General features: G+C 43.3%; 1 protein-coding gene across 2 annotated transcripts in view; it reads right to left on the reverse strand.

The window, feature by feature from the left end:
- Window positions 1-1,752: 1,752 nt before the first annotated feature.
- Window positions 1,753-16,680, reverse strand: part of LOC117163423 (zwei Ig domain protein zig-8) — a 143,425-nt gene continuing 128,497 nt past the window's right edge. For both annotated transcript variants that reach the window (XM_076621272.1, XM_033345676.2), the window contains 4 exons: window positions 13,700-13,908; window positions 9,985-10,213; window positions 9,104-9,403; window positions 1,753-6,834 (listed from right to left, as the gene is read on the reverse strand). In XM_076621272.1, coding sequence (XP_076477387.1) covers window positions 6,734-6,834; window positions 9,104-9,403; window positions 9,985-10,213; window positions 13,700-13,908 — 839 coding nt within the window. In that variant the 3' untranslated portion in view covers window positions 1,753-6,733. The remainder of the gene's footprint in view (window positions 6,835-9,103; window positions 9,404-9,984; window positions 10,214-13,699; window positions 13,909-16,680) is intronic.

A 16,680-nucleotide genomic window follows, 5' to 3' on the forward strand; every position in this document is an offset into this window, starting at 1 on the left:
ATGCGCATTACAAATATAGAACTCAAGGGGAACGCGATGCTAGGGTGGCTTGCACAACGGCCGGCAATTAATTTCACGGATAATTAGAAATTCCACCGACAAGAAAAATGCATCGAGTTTCGGTAGTGGATGAGTTTACTTTTTTTTCTTCGCGTTGGATCGAAGTTCGCAATTATTTTTAATAGAGATGCAAAGTTGAAAGTGCGTATAATTTGAGATGCAAAGTGTGTAACCTATACACAAGCACGTTTTTGCACGTGTCCGGGAAAAATCGCTAGGGGAAATTGAGCAAAAGTTTGAAACGCGACCCGAATTGAACGCGTCGTGAAATTTTTTTCCACCTGGTTCGATGCGCGTTAACTCCGCTGGCTCGTTAGTACTTACCATTCTTTTGTTCGTCGACCAATTTTCCTTCCTTTCGACTGGCTCGAAAACACGGTTCTCTCTGCTTTCTCACAATCTTCCCGCCTGTTCCGATGAAAACAGCACGTCGCGAGCAGCGAATTTCAGCCTCGGTAAAACTTGGAAAAAGATGTCTTGTTCCCGGCCAGTTAGCCTTACTTTGGAGCACGGCCAGTTCGCGGTTATTAAGAACCGACGGACCGTATCCGCGACGTTTAAAGTTTCAATTTTCATAGCCTTGTCAAGTCACGCCTTCGCAACTCCGTATTACGAATATTTTTCTACGTGTGTTTCTTCTCTAATATCATTGTTCAATGGGTAGAAAAAATATTCGCACGTCACTAAAATTTCAGGGAACAATTTGAAGAACATTGTTCGTATTTCCTACGCTTCCTTTTCTATCAAAAACCATCTTCCATATTCTTATTTTCGTTACAATCGCTATTCTTCCTCGCTATGTATACTCGTACAATGTATAAAATTGAAATATGTACCATATTTTACGTTCACGGACGCGTTTTGTACTTGTTGCATTTCATCGTGATTCAATTAAAATAGGTTCGCTTCGAGACAATATATTATCGAAACACGTGCAAAATATGCCTCCATTGATCGGTCGTTACGATGAGAAATCGCGTTAAAAAGTGGAATGACGTGCTGGCCGCTTAATCAGGATAACTATAAACGTTGCGCGCCTTTCTTCGTTGAAATGCTCGAGTCTTTAATTGGCGAACTACAAGTCAGTCACGTAACTAGTGCTCTACGAGTTAATGAAAGTCCCAAGTTTTTCTAGTTGTTACGCCGCCCCGTTGTGAAAGTTTCCATTAACGAGACCGAAATGGATCGCAACGTGGAAATATTTTTTCTCTCTTTTTTCATGAAAAACGAACGCGAGAAATTAGATAATTACGGAAACCCGATAGTTTGTGCATTAGCTCGTTTCGACGTTTACCGGTTCGTTCTGATTACGGTGCTGTTAACAGAAACGCGAAGAATGCATCGACGTGACATTAATGCAGTGTGAAAGGGTGTCACCGGTGCCAACGAGGTCCTTTGATACTCCTTAGTTACTTATCATCGGCAAAGGGAGCGTGTCGGCGATAAAGGATCATAGACGGCTCGGAATAAGTCCGAATAAAGACTCCTGAAGAAGGGCGTGCGCTGAAAAAGCTACCGTCTGTCTTCCGGGATCCGTTCGTTTTCACGGAACGACCTGAAAGATAGAAATTGCGACAAAGGAAGAGTGCCGTGGCTCGAAGAAACCGGTTCTTGAATCTATGAAAGCAAGGAAACACAGGCAACTAGCAGCATGGCTCCGGAAAAAAAAGCCGCGAAACATCTCTTGTCCCCTTCCTTTCAACGTTTTTATTTATTAAACATCGTAATATTATAGTATGTACAATAATATACCTATCTAATCTAACGATATCACTGCGATTACAGATTCTTCCAGGGTTTATCTTCTCCCTCTGTTTAATTCGTTCGCATTTGCGTCATACGCTCTCGTTTAGTATCGTCGATTAAAAGCTACAGGCTGCCAAGTGTGTCTACGACGCGCCGTTTTCGTTTCTTCATTTTTTCTTTATTTTTGGTAATCGCTTGCACCGCCGAATGGCCGTTTCGCTGTATGTAGCGAATTGTCCGCTTGTGAATTTTTCGTTTAATCGGCTAGTCTGTCGTGTCGAAGACACGGAAAGTATATGGCGTCGTTCGTCGCGGTAACGCGTGCATCGCGAAACGAGTCGAATCGCGTCGAAAGAGAATCGGGGAAGAATTAAGTGCGGCGTTTTCGCAGAGCCGCGGTCGCTACTACCGTCCTTCCGTATTTTTCCCTTTTTCCACAGTTTATGCTGGCAGCGCGCGATATCACTTTTTCTCTGAGGAGCGATGAGCAGACCGCGAATACCGGAACAAAGTGGCCGGCACAAGGGTAAAGCAATTTGTACACAGTCAGGGGAGCAAAATCGAAGCCGGCCAGCGGAGTGTGACAACCCCCCAAATCGAATTCTATTCGCAGGCGCAATTCTATTCGCGACGAGCCTGTCCAGTCGGAACGAACAGAATCCGGAGTTTGTTTCGACGCGTTTCTCTTTCTTTTCGTTTCCCTTTTGTCCCGGCGGAATGCAGCGTTTACCTCGTTTCACGTTTCATACGCTACGCAAAACGCGACTTTTCGACTTCGAGAAACTCGCGGAACATCGATGCGCGGACTGACCTCGAAGTGCCTTCTTTCACTGTTCATCGATTTCCATTAAAACGCTGACTCTAAGTCGTCCCCCGAGAACTTTTATCTTTTCATACGACTATCAATTACTATAGCCTGCAACGATTCGGAATGAAATAAGTTTTTTTCCTTTCCAAAACTCTAAAACGATTTATCGTAGCAGTGACAAGGCGACATAAGCGAACGAAATTACCGGACGAGATTATCCGCAACGTCTCAACGTGTTTCTCGTTTTAGAAACAACCGGTCGAGTACATCGGCCAGCGCGTAATAGAATTTCGCAAGTTAACTTCGAGACGCTAGTAACAATAGGACGAATAAATAAAAGAAAAGAACGAAAATAAAATAACGTATGGTTGGGTTGCTCGTGAACGCGCAAAAGGTAAACGCAATTCGCGAGGTGAGATCGAGTATACGATGTTGCTTAATGGACCGCGACCTATCCGTTTCACGTAGTTTCCGCTGAAAGCGAAGAAAAATCCCGAAACTTTTACTCCCCCTAAGGTCCACGCAATTATTCTCTCGAGTGTACGCGAACGAGGCCACATTCCGTTTCGTCGGCCGCACGTGTATCGACTGGAACTTCCATTTTACCCTCGAAAAACTTCCGGATCGTTGACTGGCTTCGCTAGAGTTTCAGCTCTAGCCGTCCCTCGTTCCCTCTCTTCGCTTCGACCCCTTTCGACTTTTTCGACCATTCGCGCGCATCTAATCCAAGTTGGAGGAAAGAATCGCCACCGTGGTAGGAACAGAAAAATGTGAGGGAGATTCGATTTGTGTTGGACGCGAGGAACGATCCGCGCGATACTTTCATCGGGTATCTGCGAGGATATCACATGGAAACACACACAAATAGAAAGTGAAAATTGTCGTCGTTTTATGTCGCGAACGAAGTAGATCCAGACCGATGATCCGTCAATCCCAATGCGGTTGCTTATAATTACGTGTGTAGACGACAGAGCCATTTTACGGTGTCACGTACGCAGAGTCGACGGGAAGCCTTTGAGAGGAAGGAAAAATGTACACAGTAGTAAAAAGATTCATAGGGCTTAGGGGGGAAAGTCGTCTAAAAGTTCGAGATACATACATACAGAGTTTGCGGATCATCGATCAGGATGAACGACGGAATAGTCCAACGAAACTCTTCGATTGCGTGGAAAACGAAGCAAGATCACCGCTTACTTTCAAAAATTCGACTTATTGCTTTCGATAGTTCGCTTTTTCGTGCGCCATTCTCGACGATTCGCGAGTAAAATCCGAATATTAGCGATGATCTGGCGTCCGATAATTAAGCCACACCGACGAAACCTGACGCAGGTTCGCACGTACAGTTTGTGGGTCGTTCACACGGAACCACTTCGGCCGCGAAACTCGATTTTCACGCGGTAAACGCGATTACTAGATCCAGCACACCGGTGTTCAGACGAGAGAGAGAGTCGGAGCGCCGTGACGAGGCAGAATATCGCGTGGCACGCAACGCGTGTGCACGCATTTACGCTCGCGTCGTCGGCGTGTAACTATCATCACCCGGCCACAATTTATAATACAGACGCTATGTACAGGTTCTCGTGTTTGGTCGTCGACGCTAATACCCGTTCAACCAACGGCAAACAGACAGATCTAGCGAGCGACATCGTCCGTCGCGTCGTAGTTTGCCAGCTGTGTTAGCTTTCAATTCGAACACCCAGCTATGTTCCGTGTAGTCGCACGCGGAGTACCACTGTCTTTCGCTTTCCGCTCGCGTTTGTCCAGACGACGTCGTTACGACGTGTAACGACCGTAAAGACAGATCGATCAAACGTCGCAGAATTTCTCGCGTCCGACTCCTGGTTTCGCTACGATCGCTTCCGAAACTATCGTTGACGAGCGCTTTCGATACGAATAACGCGAATAATTCCTCGGAACGAAACGCATCTTATTTACTTGACTTTTGCTTACAAAATTTGTACGTTTTGAGGTTCCTTCGTTTACTAGTCTATCGTCGGAGTAAAATGTTTCGTATAATTTTAAACAAGCTTGCGTTCGAAGTAAAATTGGTCAACGGATAATCACAGAGGCACGAACAAAATCGTTTAAAAGCTGGAATCCGTTTGTACAGGGCGAGCTAAAAATCATCCGGTTAATTCATCGAATATTCGCCGGTTGACACGAATCGATAAGCTTTATAAACGAACATCGTAAACGTTTGGAAATTAGAACGCGACTGGTCGTCGTGAATTCCGCTAGCTCAAAGCGCAACGATTATTTCGACTGGATCGATAACAATAATTCCCCGTAATTGTTTTCAATCGAGAAATGTTTGCGTTTCTGACTGTTAATCGGCTGGAAGGGATTTGCGAGCGTTTTTCGTCCGACACGCCACAATGATTCACGTTCAGCCGCGGTAGCCGTAATGCGCTCGCCCCGAGATATATTAACATTCGTATCACGCGTGTAGCTGTCACGCGGAACGACGATATTTTCTCCTCGAATTTTAACGTTTATACTTGCTGGGTACGCGGCAGCTCGTTAAAAATCATCAGACGATTCGACGTATAACGCGTGTTACCTGTCTCGCTTGTGGTTCTATGTGACGCGACGAAAAGACGAATCCGTCTCATCGATTAATCAACGGTTTTCGAGACCGCTGTCCCATTTCTCCTGTATTACTTTCGTCAACTGGATAGTTGTGCGTCCTCGATCCTCGAAAAGGGGACGCACGAGATCTTGCAATCGAGTCACGTTTTATTTCCTCGTGAATGCTGTCTCGCGCATCCTGCATTTCGTAGATTCGACCAGTCGTGGAGCGTGCCGCGGGATGGTTGTTTCTCGGTTTTACACCTCTCGTAAATCGATTTCTCTCACTGTGGTTTATCGAATCCCCTTTGTTTCCTTTCCAACGGAACCAACTTTTCCTTGGCATAGCATCTTTATCTTCGGTATTAGCGTCGACGTTCTTCTAACTATACGCTTTTCGACCAACATACAATATATTCCAGCATTCTCGGGACATACAAACACATTAAATCTCGATACGCCGATTATCGGGGAACGTGTAACGCAGCGTTTTCTCCGCGTTTCTTGTTTCATCGTTCCCTCGTTGCGATCGTATACGGATCGCACGCTATCAGTGGTAACCACCAACGAGATGAAGTACGAACGATTGTGACGACCGCGACGCCGTTCGGGAAGATCTGTGCTCGTTCCGCGAAATTTATTCTTGCATTTACAACGAGACGACGGGGGACCTTTGTAGCTATGGTTGACCAGAACTGGATGACCAAAATTAGCGTGAATGCGACTCACTGACAGGTACAAACATACGATCGAACGTGAAAGTTGTAAACTATGTCGGAGTAACGGACTCGCCAGTGCGAATAGTTACATTGCGTTCGTGATATTCTATATCTCGAGCACGATGTTATTAGATAGACACGCGAAATTCGTAGATCGATTCGTTCCCAGTCCCATTGATTTTTGCAAACAGTAGCGCGATCTCAACGTGACTGTGGCCTGACAAACTCGAGCTCTGTTTAAGGGGCAGAAGACACTGTAAGGGGACGCTGTAAAAATATCGATTTCCTATGTTTCGACTATAAGAAAAACTATACGTGGGAAATTATGGAACTATACGTACGAAAATTATCGTAGGAAAAACTTATTGTCTATGGCCCCACGTACGGCTTCTTTTGATTATAGTTCCTTTCCTGTTTCTCATTAGCGAAGTCCTTCAATTTTTTCGCAGAAGTTCAACATTTTTTTCACCATGTTGCTATTTTGTTATTTTTCGCCTACATGGAGCTATAAACGAAGGCTTATACTTTCTAAATATCTTTGTTTTCTCCACAACTTATCAACCGCATGACGTGTAATCGTCGCCAGGGCGGATGCATCGATGTCGCAGCGAACACCTTGAAATGGAATACGCAAAAAATGGATGGAGAAATTTGTTTAAACGTATACATGGTAACCGCGATAAACTATAAATTGATTTACTCCCGTCATTTGCTTCGTAAAAATTCCCAAATTTTTCCCCTAATATGTACTTTTGTAGGTCGTTACAGTGTCTTGCCCGCTTAATCGTACGAGTGGTAGCAGTGACGGTGATTAGTTTCATTCGACGTTCATTTACATCGACGATATGTACAAAATGATCAGAGACACCAAAAGACAGCTGGAGGATAAAATAGGTCCCGCCGTTCCGGTCTGCATCGCTTCTGGTCGCTCGCCTGCAACAAACAATTCACTCGTTCTCATCTTCGCCTAACACGCTTCCATTCTCTTTCGTCGGAATTAAACAATTTTCTTATTATCGTTACTGCACATAGTCGCACGCAGAACGCTTTGTTCGACTTTCTCGCGTGACCGGTCCTTCATCGGTCTTCTATTAAATTAATATTGGAAGTTGTGGGATTCCTGGAAGTCAGCTTGTGGCGAATGAGGTTCAAAGATCAAACGGCTTTGATTACGCTTAAACATGACGAACAGCTCGGTTACAAGCGCTTCAATACATCTTATTAGAAACAAATTACGCGTATCTGTTCCACGAGAAAATTTCGTTGCAATAGTTAAGAGAACCGAGTGTTAAATTGTATCAACAGCGAGATGTTTCTCCTTTCCCCAATTATATTATTCATAATTTCTATTCGTGAATGTCGCATTAATGTACAACGGTACATCTCGGTTTCTCGACTTTAAAGAAGCCAACAAATTCTAAGAAGGGAAAATAAGTTTTTCAGGATAAACGAGGTGTTTTAAGGGTAAAAGATAGCGAGATTATTTGCGTTGCTCGTGAAAAATATAGGTGAACGTAGCAAAGAGTAACCTAAATCATTCATACTAGTCAGTGAAATGGTATCGAGACGTTTTAATCAAAGCTCGAGGCATCTTCGAAGAAAAGATTCGTCGAAATGAATGCGTAAAGAGAGAGGGAGAGGAAGAAAGAGAGAGAGAGAGAGAGACAGACACAGAGAGAGAACAGGTTTCGAGAATTAGGACGGGTGGTTTCGCAAAAATATCTTTTCAACGTTTCCGTGAATTTTTTCTTCGTGATATTTCTCAATGGTACTTTGACTGGCAGCACAGTTTTGAAAGACTGGAAACGGTGTCGAAGTTCCGTTCGTTGCTCCTTTCTTCGTTAAACGACGCCCACGGCAACCAGAGTATTTTATGCGACGGATTGAAATGCAATTTCCGCTCGATTTTGGTCCGGTTCGTGCCACTTCCTAAGAATTCCTTGACCTGCGGACATTGGAATCCGCGTAATTTACACGGACTGAAATTTGTCGGCTGCGATCGACACGCCTCTTATTGTCCACCATGGAACGACTTACCTTCGCAAGAATTCTTCCACAACGATTTATCTCTGATGGAAAATTTTCTGTATCGATAACTTGCTTCAAGATCGATGTAATTACGTGTTCGTAATTGCGTGAAAATGTATAAAGAAAATACGATAGATCGCGATCATTGAGAGAATGGAGATAAGAGGAAATAACAGTGTTTATTAAAAATACCAAAAGGCAGGGACGGCAGTACGAAACCAACGGAAATACCGAAAATTTTGTTTAAACTTGCATTAACGCAACTATCTCTCGAGACGTGTTTCATCGAGAAACGGCGAACACCATGGCAAACATTCTCGCTACGCTGAAACTCGTTTTGCTCCGTGAGAGCGTCACTGAATAAACATGCAAAACTTGGCGATTGCGTAATTGCCAAGTTCTGATAGGCTGATTGCGAGGACCCAGATGCCGAGGAAATCTGGGAGAGGACAGGTGCAAGCGATACTCGCCGAAATTTTCCAGCTGCCGACGAACGGAAATAAACGTGCGAATTAACACACCCACGAGCCAGGTTCGCGAGAATATTAACGGGTTAAGCGAACACTTTAACGGGATGGTTTATGCAAAAGCGAACGTCCCCCGCGAAATTTCTGTTCGGTTGGTCGATGCAACTGTTCGTGTTACACCATTCAGAGTTCGCAGACATGGTCGTTTCAAATGCTCGAATCAGCTGTGAAACTCGTTTCGGACAACGGACAGAGTTTTACTTACTACTACCGTTAACGACGGTTTCACTGGACAGTGCTAAAATAATTTCCTCCCGTTTTTACGACTCGTTGGCAAATCGTTGCGAATATATACTATTTCACGGAGCTCAGACCAGTGGAACGAACTTTCCGACCATAAATAATTCTGTACGTTATGAAAGCCGGAGCCGTTTGTCTGAGAAACATTGTCCTGTTAGGAAGAGTTGTATAAAATCGAATCGATAGAAAATATTTATTATTTTTTTTTTATTCCCAGATATACTAACGAAGATATAAAAATTCAGTAATTCGCTTTTACACTCGGATCTGTATAAATATTTACAAACCCACCGGTATTTACTTTTTAACGGGAGATTCGAGAAAACTAAATTGATATCCGAGTTAACGCTACGCTCGACGATCGTTGCGGATCCTAAGATTACGTAATCGTGCGTGTAAACACTCACCATTTAGGACATGAACTTTGATGGACGCCGTATTGGCGTTGCTGGGTTTGCAGCTGTACTCCCCAGAGTCCGAGGGTTGCGCCGTCTGGATAAGGAGCCAAGAGGTGGTGACGTCGCTACCCTTTTCGGTTATCACCGAGACGCCGCCCCTGGGACTGTCATAGCTCAAAACGTTCTCATTGTAGTACCAAAAGATGAAGGCTGGTGGCTCCGAGCTGAAGTGTATGGCACACGTCAAGTTTATCGTGCTGCCTGCGCCAACGTACAGATCTGGACCTCCGAGTATCGTCGCTGTCGGTACTGTGATAAAGAACGACTTCCTTTTTTTTCACTCACGGTATTTTCCTCGATCGTTTCGATCACTGATATTATCCTTACTGCACTACGCTTACGCGATACGAAAATTCACGAGCCGAGGCAACTATTCTCGCGAGAGTGACCTCTCGGAGACGATATTCACCGAGCCAAGAGCACGAGGGTACTTTACCGATTCGCGAGAACTAACGAGCCAAAGCTTTTCATCGAAAGCCAAGGTCATTGTAATTGAAATAACGAGACCCGCTTCGGTCGTATCGTACTCTCCAAAATTAGGTTCAAAAGTTTCTCCCCCGGCGACGTTAATACATCTGGATCATTAATTTATGAAATGTCTCTGCGAGAAGAGCGCGATTTCAAGGTAACGAGCGTATTCCATATCCTCGTTGGAAATCCCGAGAAACCGATGCGAAACGTAATAAAAACCGGTAGTTTCGTTACAGTCGCCATACATATAGATTACGTATAGAGATTCTAATTCGAGAACGTGACAGAGTTTGAAAATTATTTTACGAACTCTGCAACGGTATAAGTAGCGCATAATGTAACGGATGAGATAAACTTACCGACAACGTTTAAGCGAAATTGGTGCGACTTGACGGGAATAGTGGAGATCTGACATTCGTAGAGCCCTTGGTCTCTCTCTTGCGCCCACTTTATGCAAAGAGTCCATTCAGACCATTCGCTATTTTGGCCTGTATTTTGTCTGTGAAGCGCTTGGAATCGCTGATCGCTCGTGTAGGTATACGCCCCTGCCGTTAAAATGTGAATATCTCTGTGCCTCACCCAGGATACCTTTGCAAACGGAATTTCAAAGTGGGTTCAATGATGGTAATCGAGGAAGATCGAGCAGACTGCTTTGAATAGACGCGACCGATCGTTAAGCGAATTCGCTGATAACAATATACAATTTCTATCAAAGTTCAGACGATTTGCCTCCGATACTATTCGCTGGATGAAAGACATGGAGATGATGATAAAACTTACGTCACATAAATTGTCTATGCATGACACACGCATTAAGTCAAGACAGAATTAAGCTACCGAATATCGCAACTGGCGGAACAACTTTGGAAAATCTTTTAAAAATTTCTTGTAAATCGCGCAGAGGGACGATGAACGTTGTAGCCTGATCAATATTTCACATTCGTTTTGTCATGTCGCGCCATTAAATATTTCAAGAATCCGGGGTGAGAGGTCAGAAACTTCAATATGGCTGCGCTTCCGTTATCTGCAAATATTTTGCGGCTGGCGTATAATACATAATTTGTTCCGACGATAGGGACATTTAAACTTCGGCTCCTGTTGAACTTTCACGTCTTCGGGGACGACGATAATTTCATCAGCCATATATGTGCTCACCTCTACCGAGAAAGTAATCCAGTAAACTTCGGAGAAGTCTGCCTCGGTAAAGTAACTTTCGTCGTGCAGACGCGAATATACCAAAATTCGAAAACGGACGAATCCAATCGACCGGTATTCATCCGCTTCTACTTCCACGGTAAACCAAAAGCCATCTACGTACACTTTAGCGAGACTTAGGCGAACGAATACGTGGAATTTCATTTGTATCTCTCGGAGACCGCGTCAATGTAAGTCACGCAAAAGAAAGCTTTCACAAGAAGCATGTCTGGTAAGTAGAATTGCAATTTTCAGAAATGCACGCTGAGAAGCAACTAGCTTTGAAACGCAACAATTCGATCTACCATACTTTACAACTGGCATTCGATTCAGGCTCTTCCTCAAAGGTATCGACGTTAAGAGAATGATTCAGAAAAATTGCCGAGATTCCCCTCGTCTCTCATCTTTCAATTAGAATCGTTTCCCTCGCAGCATGGTTGTAGGTAATCGTCAGTGGCCAGTCAAGATACCTCACTTTGACGAATTGCAATGAAAGTCAAAGACGGATATCGTGTCGTAGAAATTATTTTGTAGCCTATTGGCGCGGGAAATTGACTTTTCCGCCAAAGAACTATTAGCAGCGCAAAAGGGAAAAGGTAATCGGATAACCGATTCATCCAGCTGGGCAATCTGAATCGCTTGAATCGCGCCAGACCGAAGCACGACTTCGATGTTCGTGTTTAATTCGACATTAATAAAAGTCTCGACGATTTTTCTGTCTACGACCTCCAATACCGTGACCTCGTGGATTGAAACTCTTTCGATTATGCTCTAAATGGAGACTGATCGCTTTAAAAGACGCGACGAAAATTTGTTCACCCGTTAACTCGTTCGTTTAAATTGATAAATATCCCGGAAAATGTAAAAGTTTCGTATTATTAATTTTGAATACTTTTAACTCTACCGAAGGTAGTTATTTTTATTACGTCCTTAACGCTTGTTAAACGATCGATGCCTGGCAGAAATTTGAACAGTAAAATCAAGAGTATCGCGCGCAGATATGAACAATGAATTTTATTAGTTCGTCGACCTACCGTGTACTCGGTTCCTAACAAAACGCCTGTACAATAGCCGTCGCAACAACGGCGAGAACATTAATAATCGGCACTGAAAGTTGGTGCACAAAGCGCAGGTCATTTGCGTGAGAAAGCTTATGAATCTTCGGTCTCGCACGTTCACCGATACATCTTCCGTAATTTATCCCTCAATGTAAACCGGGAAAGGCAGCTGCCTCCGGCGACTCTGAATTCGCGTACGAACTCTACGAGGACAAGTCCGTGTTACCACTACTTAGCGTATCTAGTCCAAAAGGTTTAGAGGTTTGACAGCGTCTAAGGAGCTGCTATTTCTCCCTTGTATCTCATATAAGGGAACAGGAACAGTTTGACGCTTTCGAACTTAGCCATCGAAACGACGATACACCGCGACACCAAGGTAACCAAAGCTGCGATAGTACGTTCAAAATTATGGATATGGAAGAATGTAAAATAAAATTGCCACGTACGTAATTGAAAATGGACTCTCGCGTCCTCTGCCACTCGGATATTTAAAAATGCTACGAAGACGAATAAAAAGGATAGCGTTGCGTTCACTGATGAATAATACGAAAGAGTCAAAGCGTCTGGGTAGCGAGCGAAGTGACGAGAATCACGTATCGAGGAAATCCGTATGACCTAGCAATTCGGACGTGGGGCAAATGGAATTTCACGGCTGACGCGGAACAACGAATGAAATTAAGGTACGTCGGCCCTCGACTGTATAATGAATTTACTTAATACGGTTTACACACCCCGAAATACCGAAATTGAACGGCCTTGTTTCCGCGCTGCACCCGTATTTGCAGCTACGATCTCGTCTCTTTTACCCCGATCTTCGTTGCACTCGTTCTTTCGGCGTAATTTTATTCGTATATTTGCTACTAATCAAGCTCGAGCTTGTGTCTACGAGCTGCAATGTATTCGCAGCTATGAAACTTGCTGGGGAAACGAAAGTAGAAGATTTAATAATTAGAAGATAGCGCGATTTCTCTTTCGAAAAAAGCAGACAACTTAATCCGACGAAACGGCTATTTTCCGAGATTCTAGCCGCTATCTTATAAAATTACGAACGATAAACTATCACAGAAACGATACTCGTTACCTTCCTAAAATCCTATCCATGCAAGTATGTTTATACGCGATAGCGTGAACATCGAATATGTAAAATGTTGTTTCAATGTTAGAAGCTGACACTAAGAAACTACTTGTCCAGAATCCTCTTAGCTTTATCGTGACGTAACATCTGCTAGCTAGTACAAACGAGATACTTACTTGGTAACAGAGTTTCAAAGGTGAAGCCTCGCATCGAGGTACACGCGTCATATAATAATTCGAGACCATGATCGCAGCGTTATAACTCGAATATCGCGAATACCTGCGCATTACTTTCGATCGACCAATACCTGCAACGTCGGAACCGCGAGCTGCGATAAAATTGAGTTTCCAGTTGCCTTAAAGGTCGATTAGCGTCCAATCGAGCCCGAGCAACTCGATTATTTCCTGCAAATCGCTTTCCTAAGGTCCTTACGAAGATCAGGTTTCCTCTCTTGTTCAGCGAACGGTGCACCGTCCTTTGTCGTGATTACCTTACTGCCACAAATTTGTCGAAATTCCGTGGAATAACGTACAGAATATACGAGCAAGCATTTTTCTGGGACATTAAGCTGTCTCTAGCAATTGTCCGCGTTATGCCAGCATTGCAAGTTAGAAACAACTCTCGAATGGAAATAAATGTTCGACAACGATTGGAAATTGCCCCGATGGAAGAGCACGAATTCTTTCGTAACGTCAACGGACAATAGAGATCGGAATCAAAGATGATCAATATAACAAAGGATCTTACGGTTTTGTCGCCCAGGTTGCGAACTCTACACGTGAGATAAGCGGTCTTTCCTATTAGTGCTGTCACGTTGGTGTTCTGCGAGTAGTCGAACGTAGGTTCCACCTTTGCTTTCAGCCCGGAAGGATCTGCCAGCAACTGGTTTCGCGGTCTATTTTGACCCGCGTGTCGATCCATGTTGTCTATCGTACGATCTCCTAAACTGAGTGTATCTGTAACAATAAAGAAAAATTGCTCGATCAATCGTCCTTTTTTTGGTAAAACTTCTGACGGCGGTGGACATTCGTAAAAACAATGGCACGAACGTTTCAACGGACACCGTGGGGAAAAATGCAATCATTTTTGGTCTTAACGCCCAATAACATTGTCCGCGAGCATATCGAATAATTGACTTTAAACCGACATACATACCCATGTTTCTGTTATTTCACGGTGATGAAGTGTAACAGGTCAAATTGCTCCGGTTATTGCGCGCGGTTGTCGAAAATCAGATTTCGCATTCGAGTCGTGTATTAAATTTGTTTCGTCTTTCGATACCGTGGTTAAAATGTTTATGAAAACATAAATACCAACTCCTAAATTTCTCCGAAAGACCGAACATCGGTAAATCGTAACTCTTGACTATTGAATTATCTATTAAAATTATCGAATATTAATGTTCCTTTAATTCTGTATTTCCATGGTAATCGTTACTGCGGTCGTTCTCTGCATTAAATTGGCGCGCACGCTTCTACGAGATTGGCTAATAAAGATCGACTAAAAATTTACAAGCAATAAATGACACCACGAGCTACCGTTAATCGTTTCACCAGATAAAGAAAGCCAGCCAAAGTTGTTCATTAAAAGACGAATGAATTTATCGCATCTGTTGAATACTTAATTTCGCGAAACAGGGTGTATGCGGAAGCGACGCTTTCATTCGCCGTTGTTCTTTAGTCGAATTAACGCGGAAGAAGGAGTAGGAACATTTTAAACGGAAGATAACGGAAGAACTATTACGCGAGTCTGTACTTAAATAAGCTGTTCTACGCGAATACAAGAATAGGGGTACTTTTAATAGGAAAACGCATATAAGACTCCATAGTTCATTGCTTGGAGAAACATAATAGCCGTTGGTTATATCTATACTCGGAGGGAGATTAGACGGAATTAGATTAGATCAGAGCTCATTACACTTTGGCTTTAGAGTGAATTAGATGGAGAATGAGTTGGCTGAGAACGGCGAAGGGAGAGGCGTCCCCTCTAGCTCGCAGGGGTTGTATCGTTCAACGTTGTTTTTCTCGTAATCCATCATGGGGAAGAAAAGTCCGATACAGTCGTCCAACCGCTTGAAATGCGTTTGCGATAACGTGGTTTATTAATATACATGAACAGCAGCCGATCCCCGATTCGCCCCTCTAGCTATGTTAATTTCTCGACGTGCATTCCTGCGTAACTTACTTTTTCAATTGCCTAGCGTGAAGAAAACAAATTTTCCTTTAGTATTTTGCGTAACGTTTTATCTCTGTACCAAGGCTATCGATATAACTTACCTCTACATATAAACTTACTATCGGTTATTAATTCGAAGTTTAATTACAATCTTCGATTACTATATCCAAAGACGTGCAAATTATCGAAGAGCAACGTTTAACGATATTAATTATTCTTTGTCTATACAATTATTCGTATCGAGTGATCAGCAGAATAGGGATATATTAAATCCTTCGTGTACATAGTCGGGGGCACGTTTCTACTCGTAGATATTTTATGTGATTTACCACGTGCCGGTTTTAATTAATTCTGTAGCAACAACTAAGCTCCAAGAGCTTATAACGAGCTTTTCCGTGCACTCCGGAGGTCACCTGCCCGACTTTCCCAGTTTCTCTCTCTTTGTCTCTCTCGTGTATGAGAGGCCGCTTCCCACACCGACTTTCTAGCAATGTGTCACTAACACATTATTACGCGTACCTTGGTCGTTGTCAGACCTACCACATAAACAAAATGAAGAAAGGGCGATGAGAATTTGTCGACACGTTCACGTTTCGTGAGATAGAACGATCAGTATTCATAGAATAACGTGAAACGTTGAATTTCGTTCGAAAGCTTTCAGGACACGGCAAAGGGCGCAGTTTTCTTTCCGGCACGTACAATTTACTCGCTATACTTCCATTTATCTCGATGTACACGTGTTAATGGACTTTATTTTAGCAGCTTATGAATATTTATAGACATATGACAGCTATATAATATCATGATCTATTCAAGTTCGTACATGGGTACATAGATGATATATGACAGTTAATAAAATTCGCATTGTAAAATAAATAAATGTACTCTGACTTTATAGGAAGGATCGTATATCGATTGCATGGAGTAGCGGTTGATACGGTAATCGATGCACGTATTTCATGGCGATAGAAATTTCTTGTGCACCGCGATCATAAATATGAGATTGGGGTTCTCGTTTGAATTACAATTGGTAACCTGATCCCGAGAAATTGTCACGAATATTTTCAAGCAACTGCAGCCGCACTGCGAGATACCGAAAATCGTTTCGCTAAAGCTACCACGATACGAATACATATATTCTTTCATTCAAGTGGTTGGTATATCTGTAATTCGCGCCATTTCAAATAGCCGGACGAATGAATGCTTCCCTACGCGGTTGGTCATGCGAATGTACACTGTGCAAAGATATTTCATTCAGGCAGCGTTCCCTCGAGTTTACAAAGAAACTCAGCCGCGAGATGACCGTAATTGCCAGAATGATTGAACGCGGTTAGTATTCCTTATCGCCGGCAAATCGCGCTTAATGGAAAATAACGATGGATCTCGTTGAAAGTTCCATCCGGTGAAAATAAAATTACACTCGTGGGGTCCGTGATAAATTGCAATGACAATTTTCAATGACTTATGGACGAGCGCTAGTGCGACAAATTGCGACCCATTCATTTTCAGCCAGGTGAGAAAAAACCGGATTCGTCGGTTCCACTCATCCCTGT

The sequence above is a fragment of the Bombus vancouverensis genome, chromosome 9 (assembly GCF_051014615.1).
Source record: "Bombus vancouverensis nearcticus chromosome 9, iyBomVanc1_principal, whole genome shotgun sequence".
In the NCBI taxonomy this organism is placed as follows: Eukaryota; Metazoa; Arthropoda; class Insecta; order Hymenoptera; family Apidae; genus Bombus; species Bombus vancouverensis.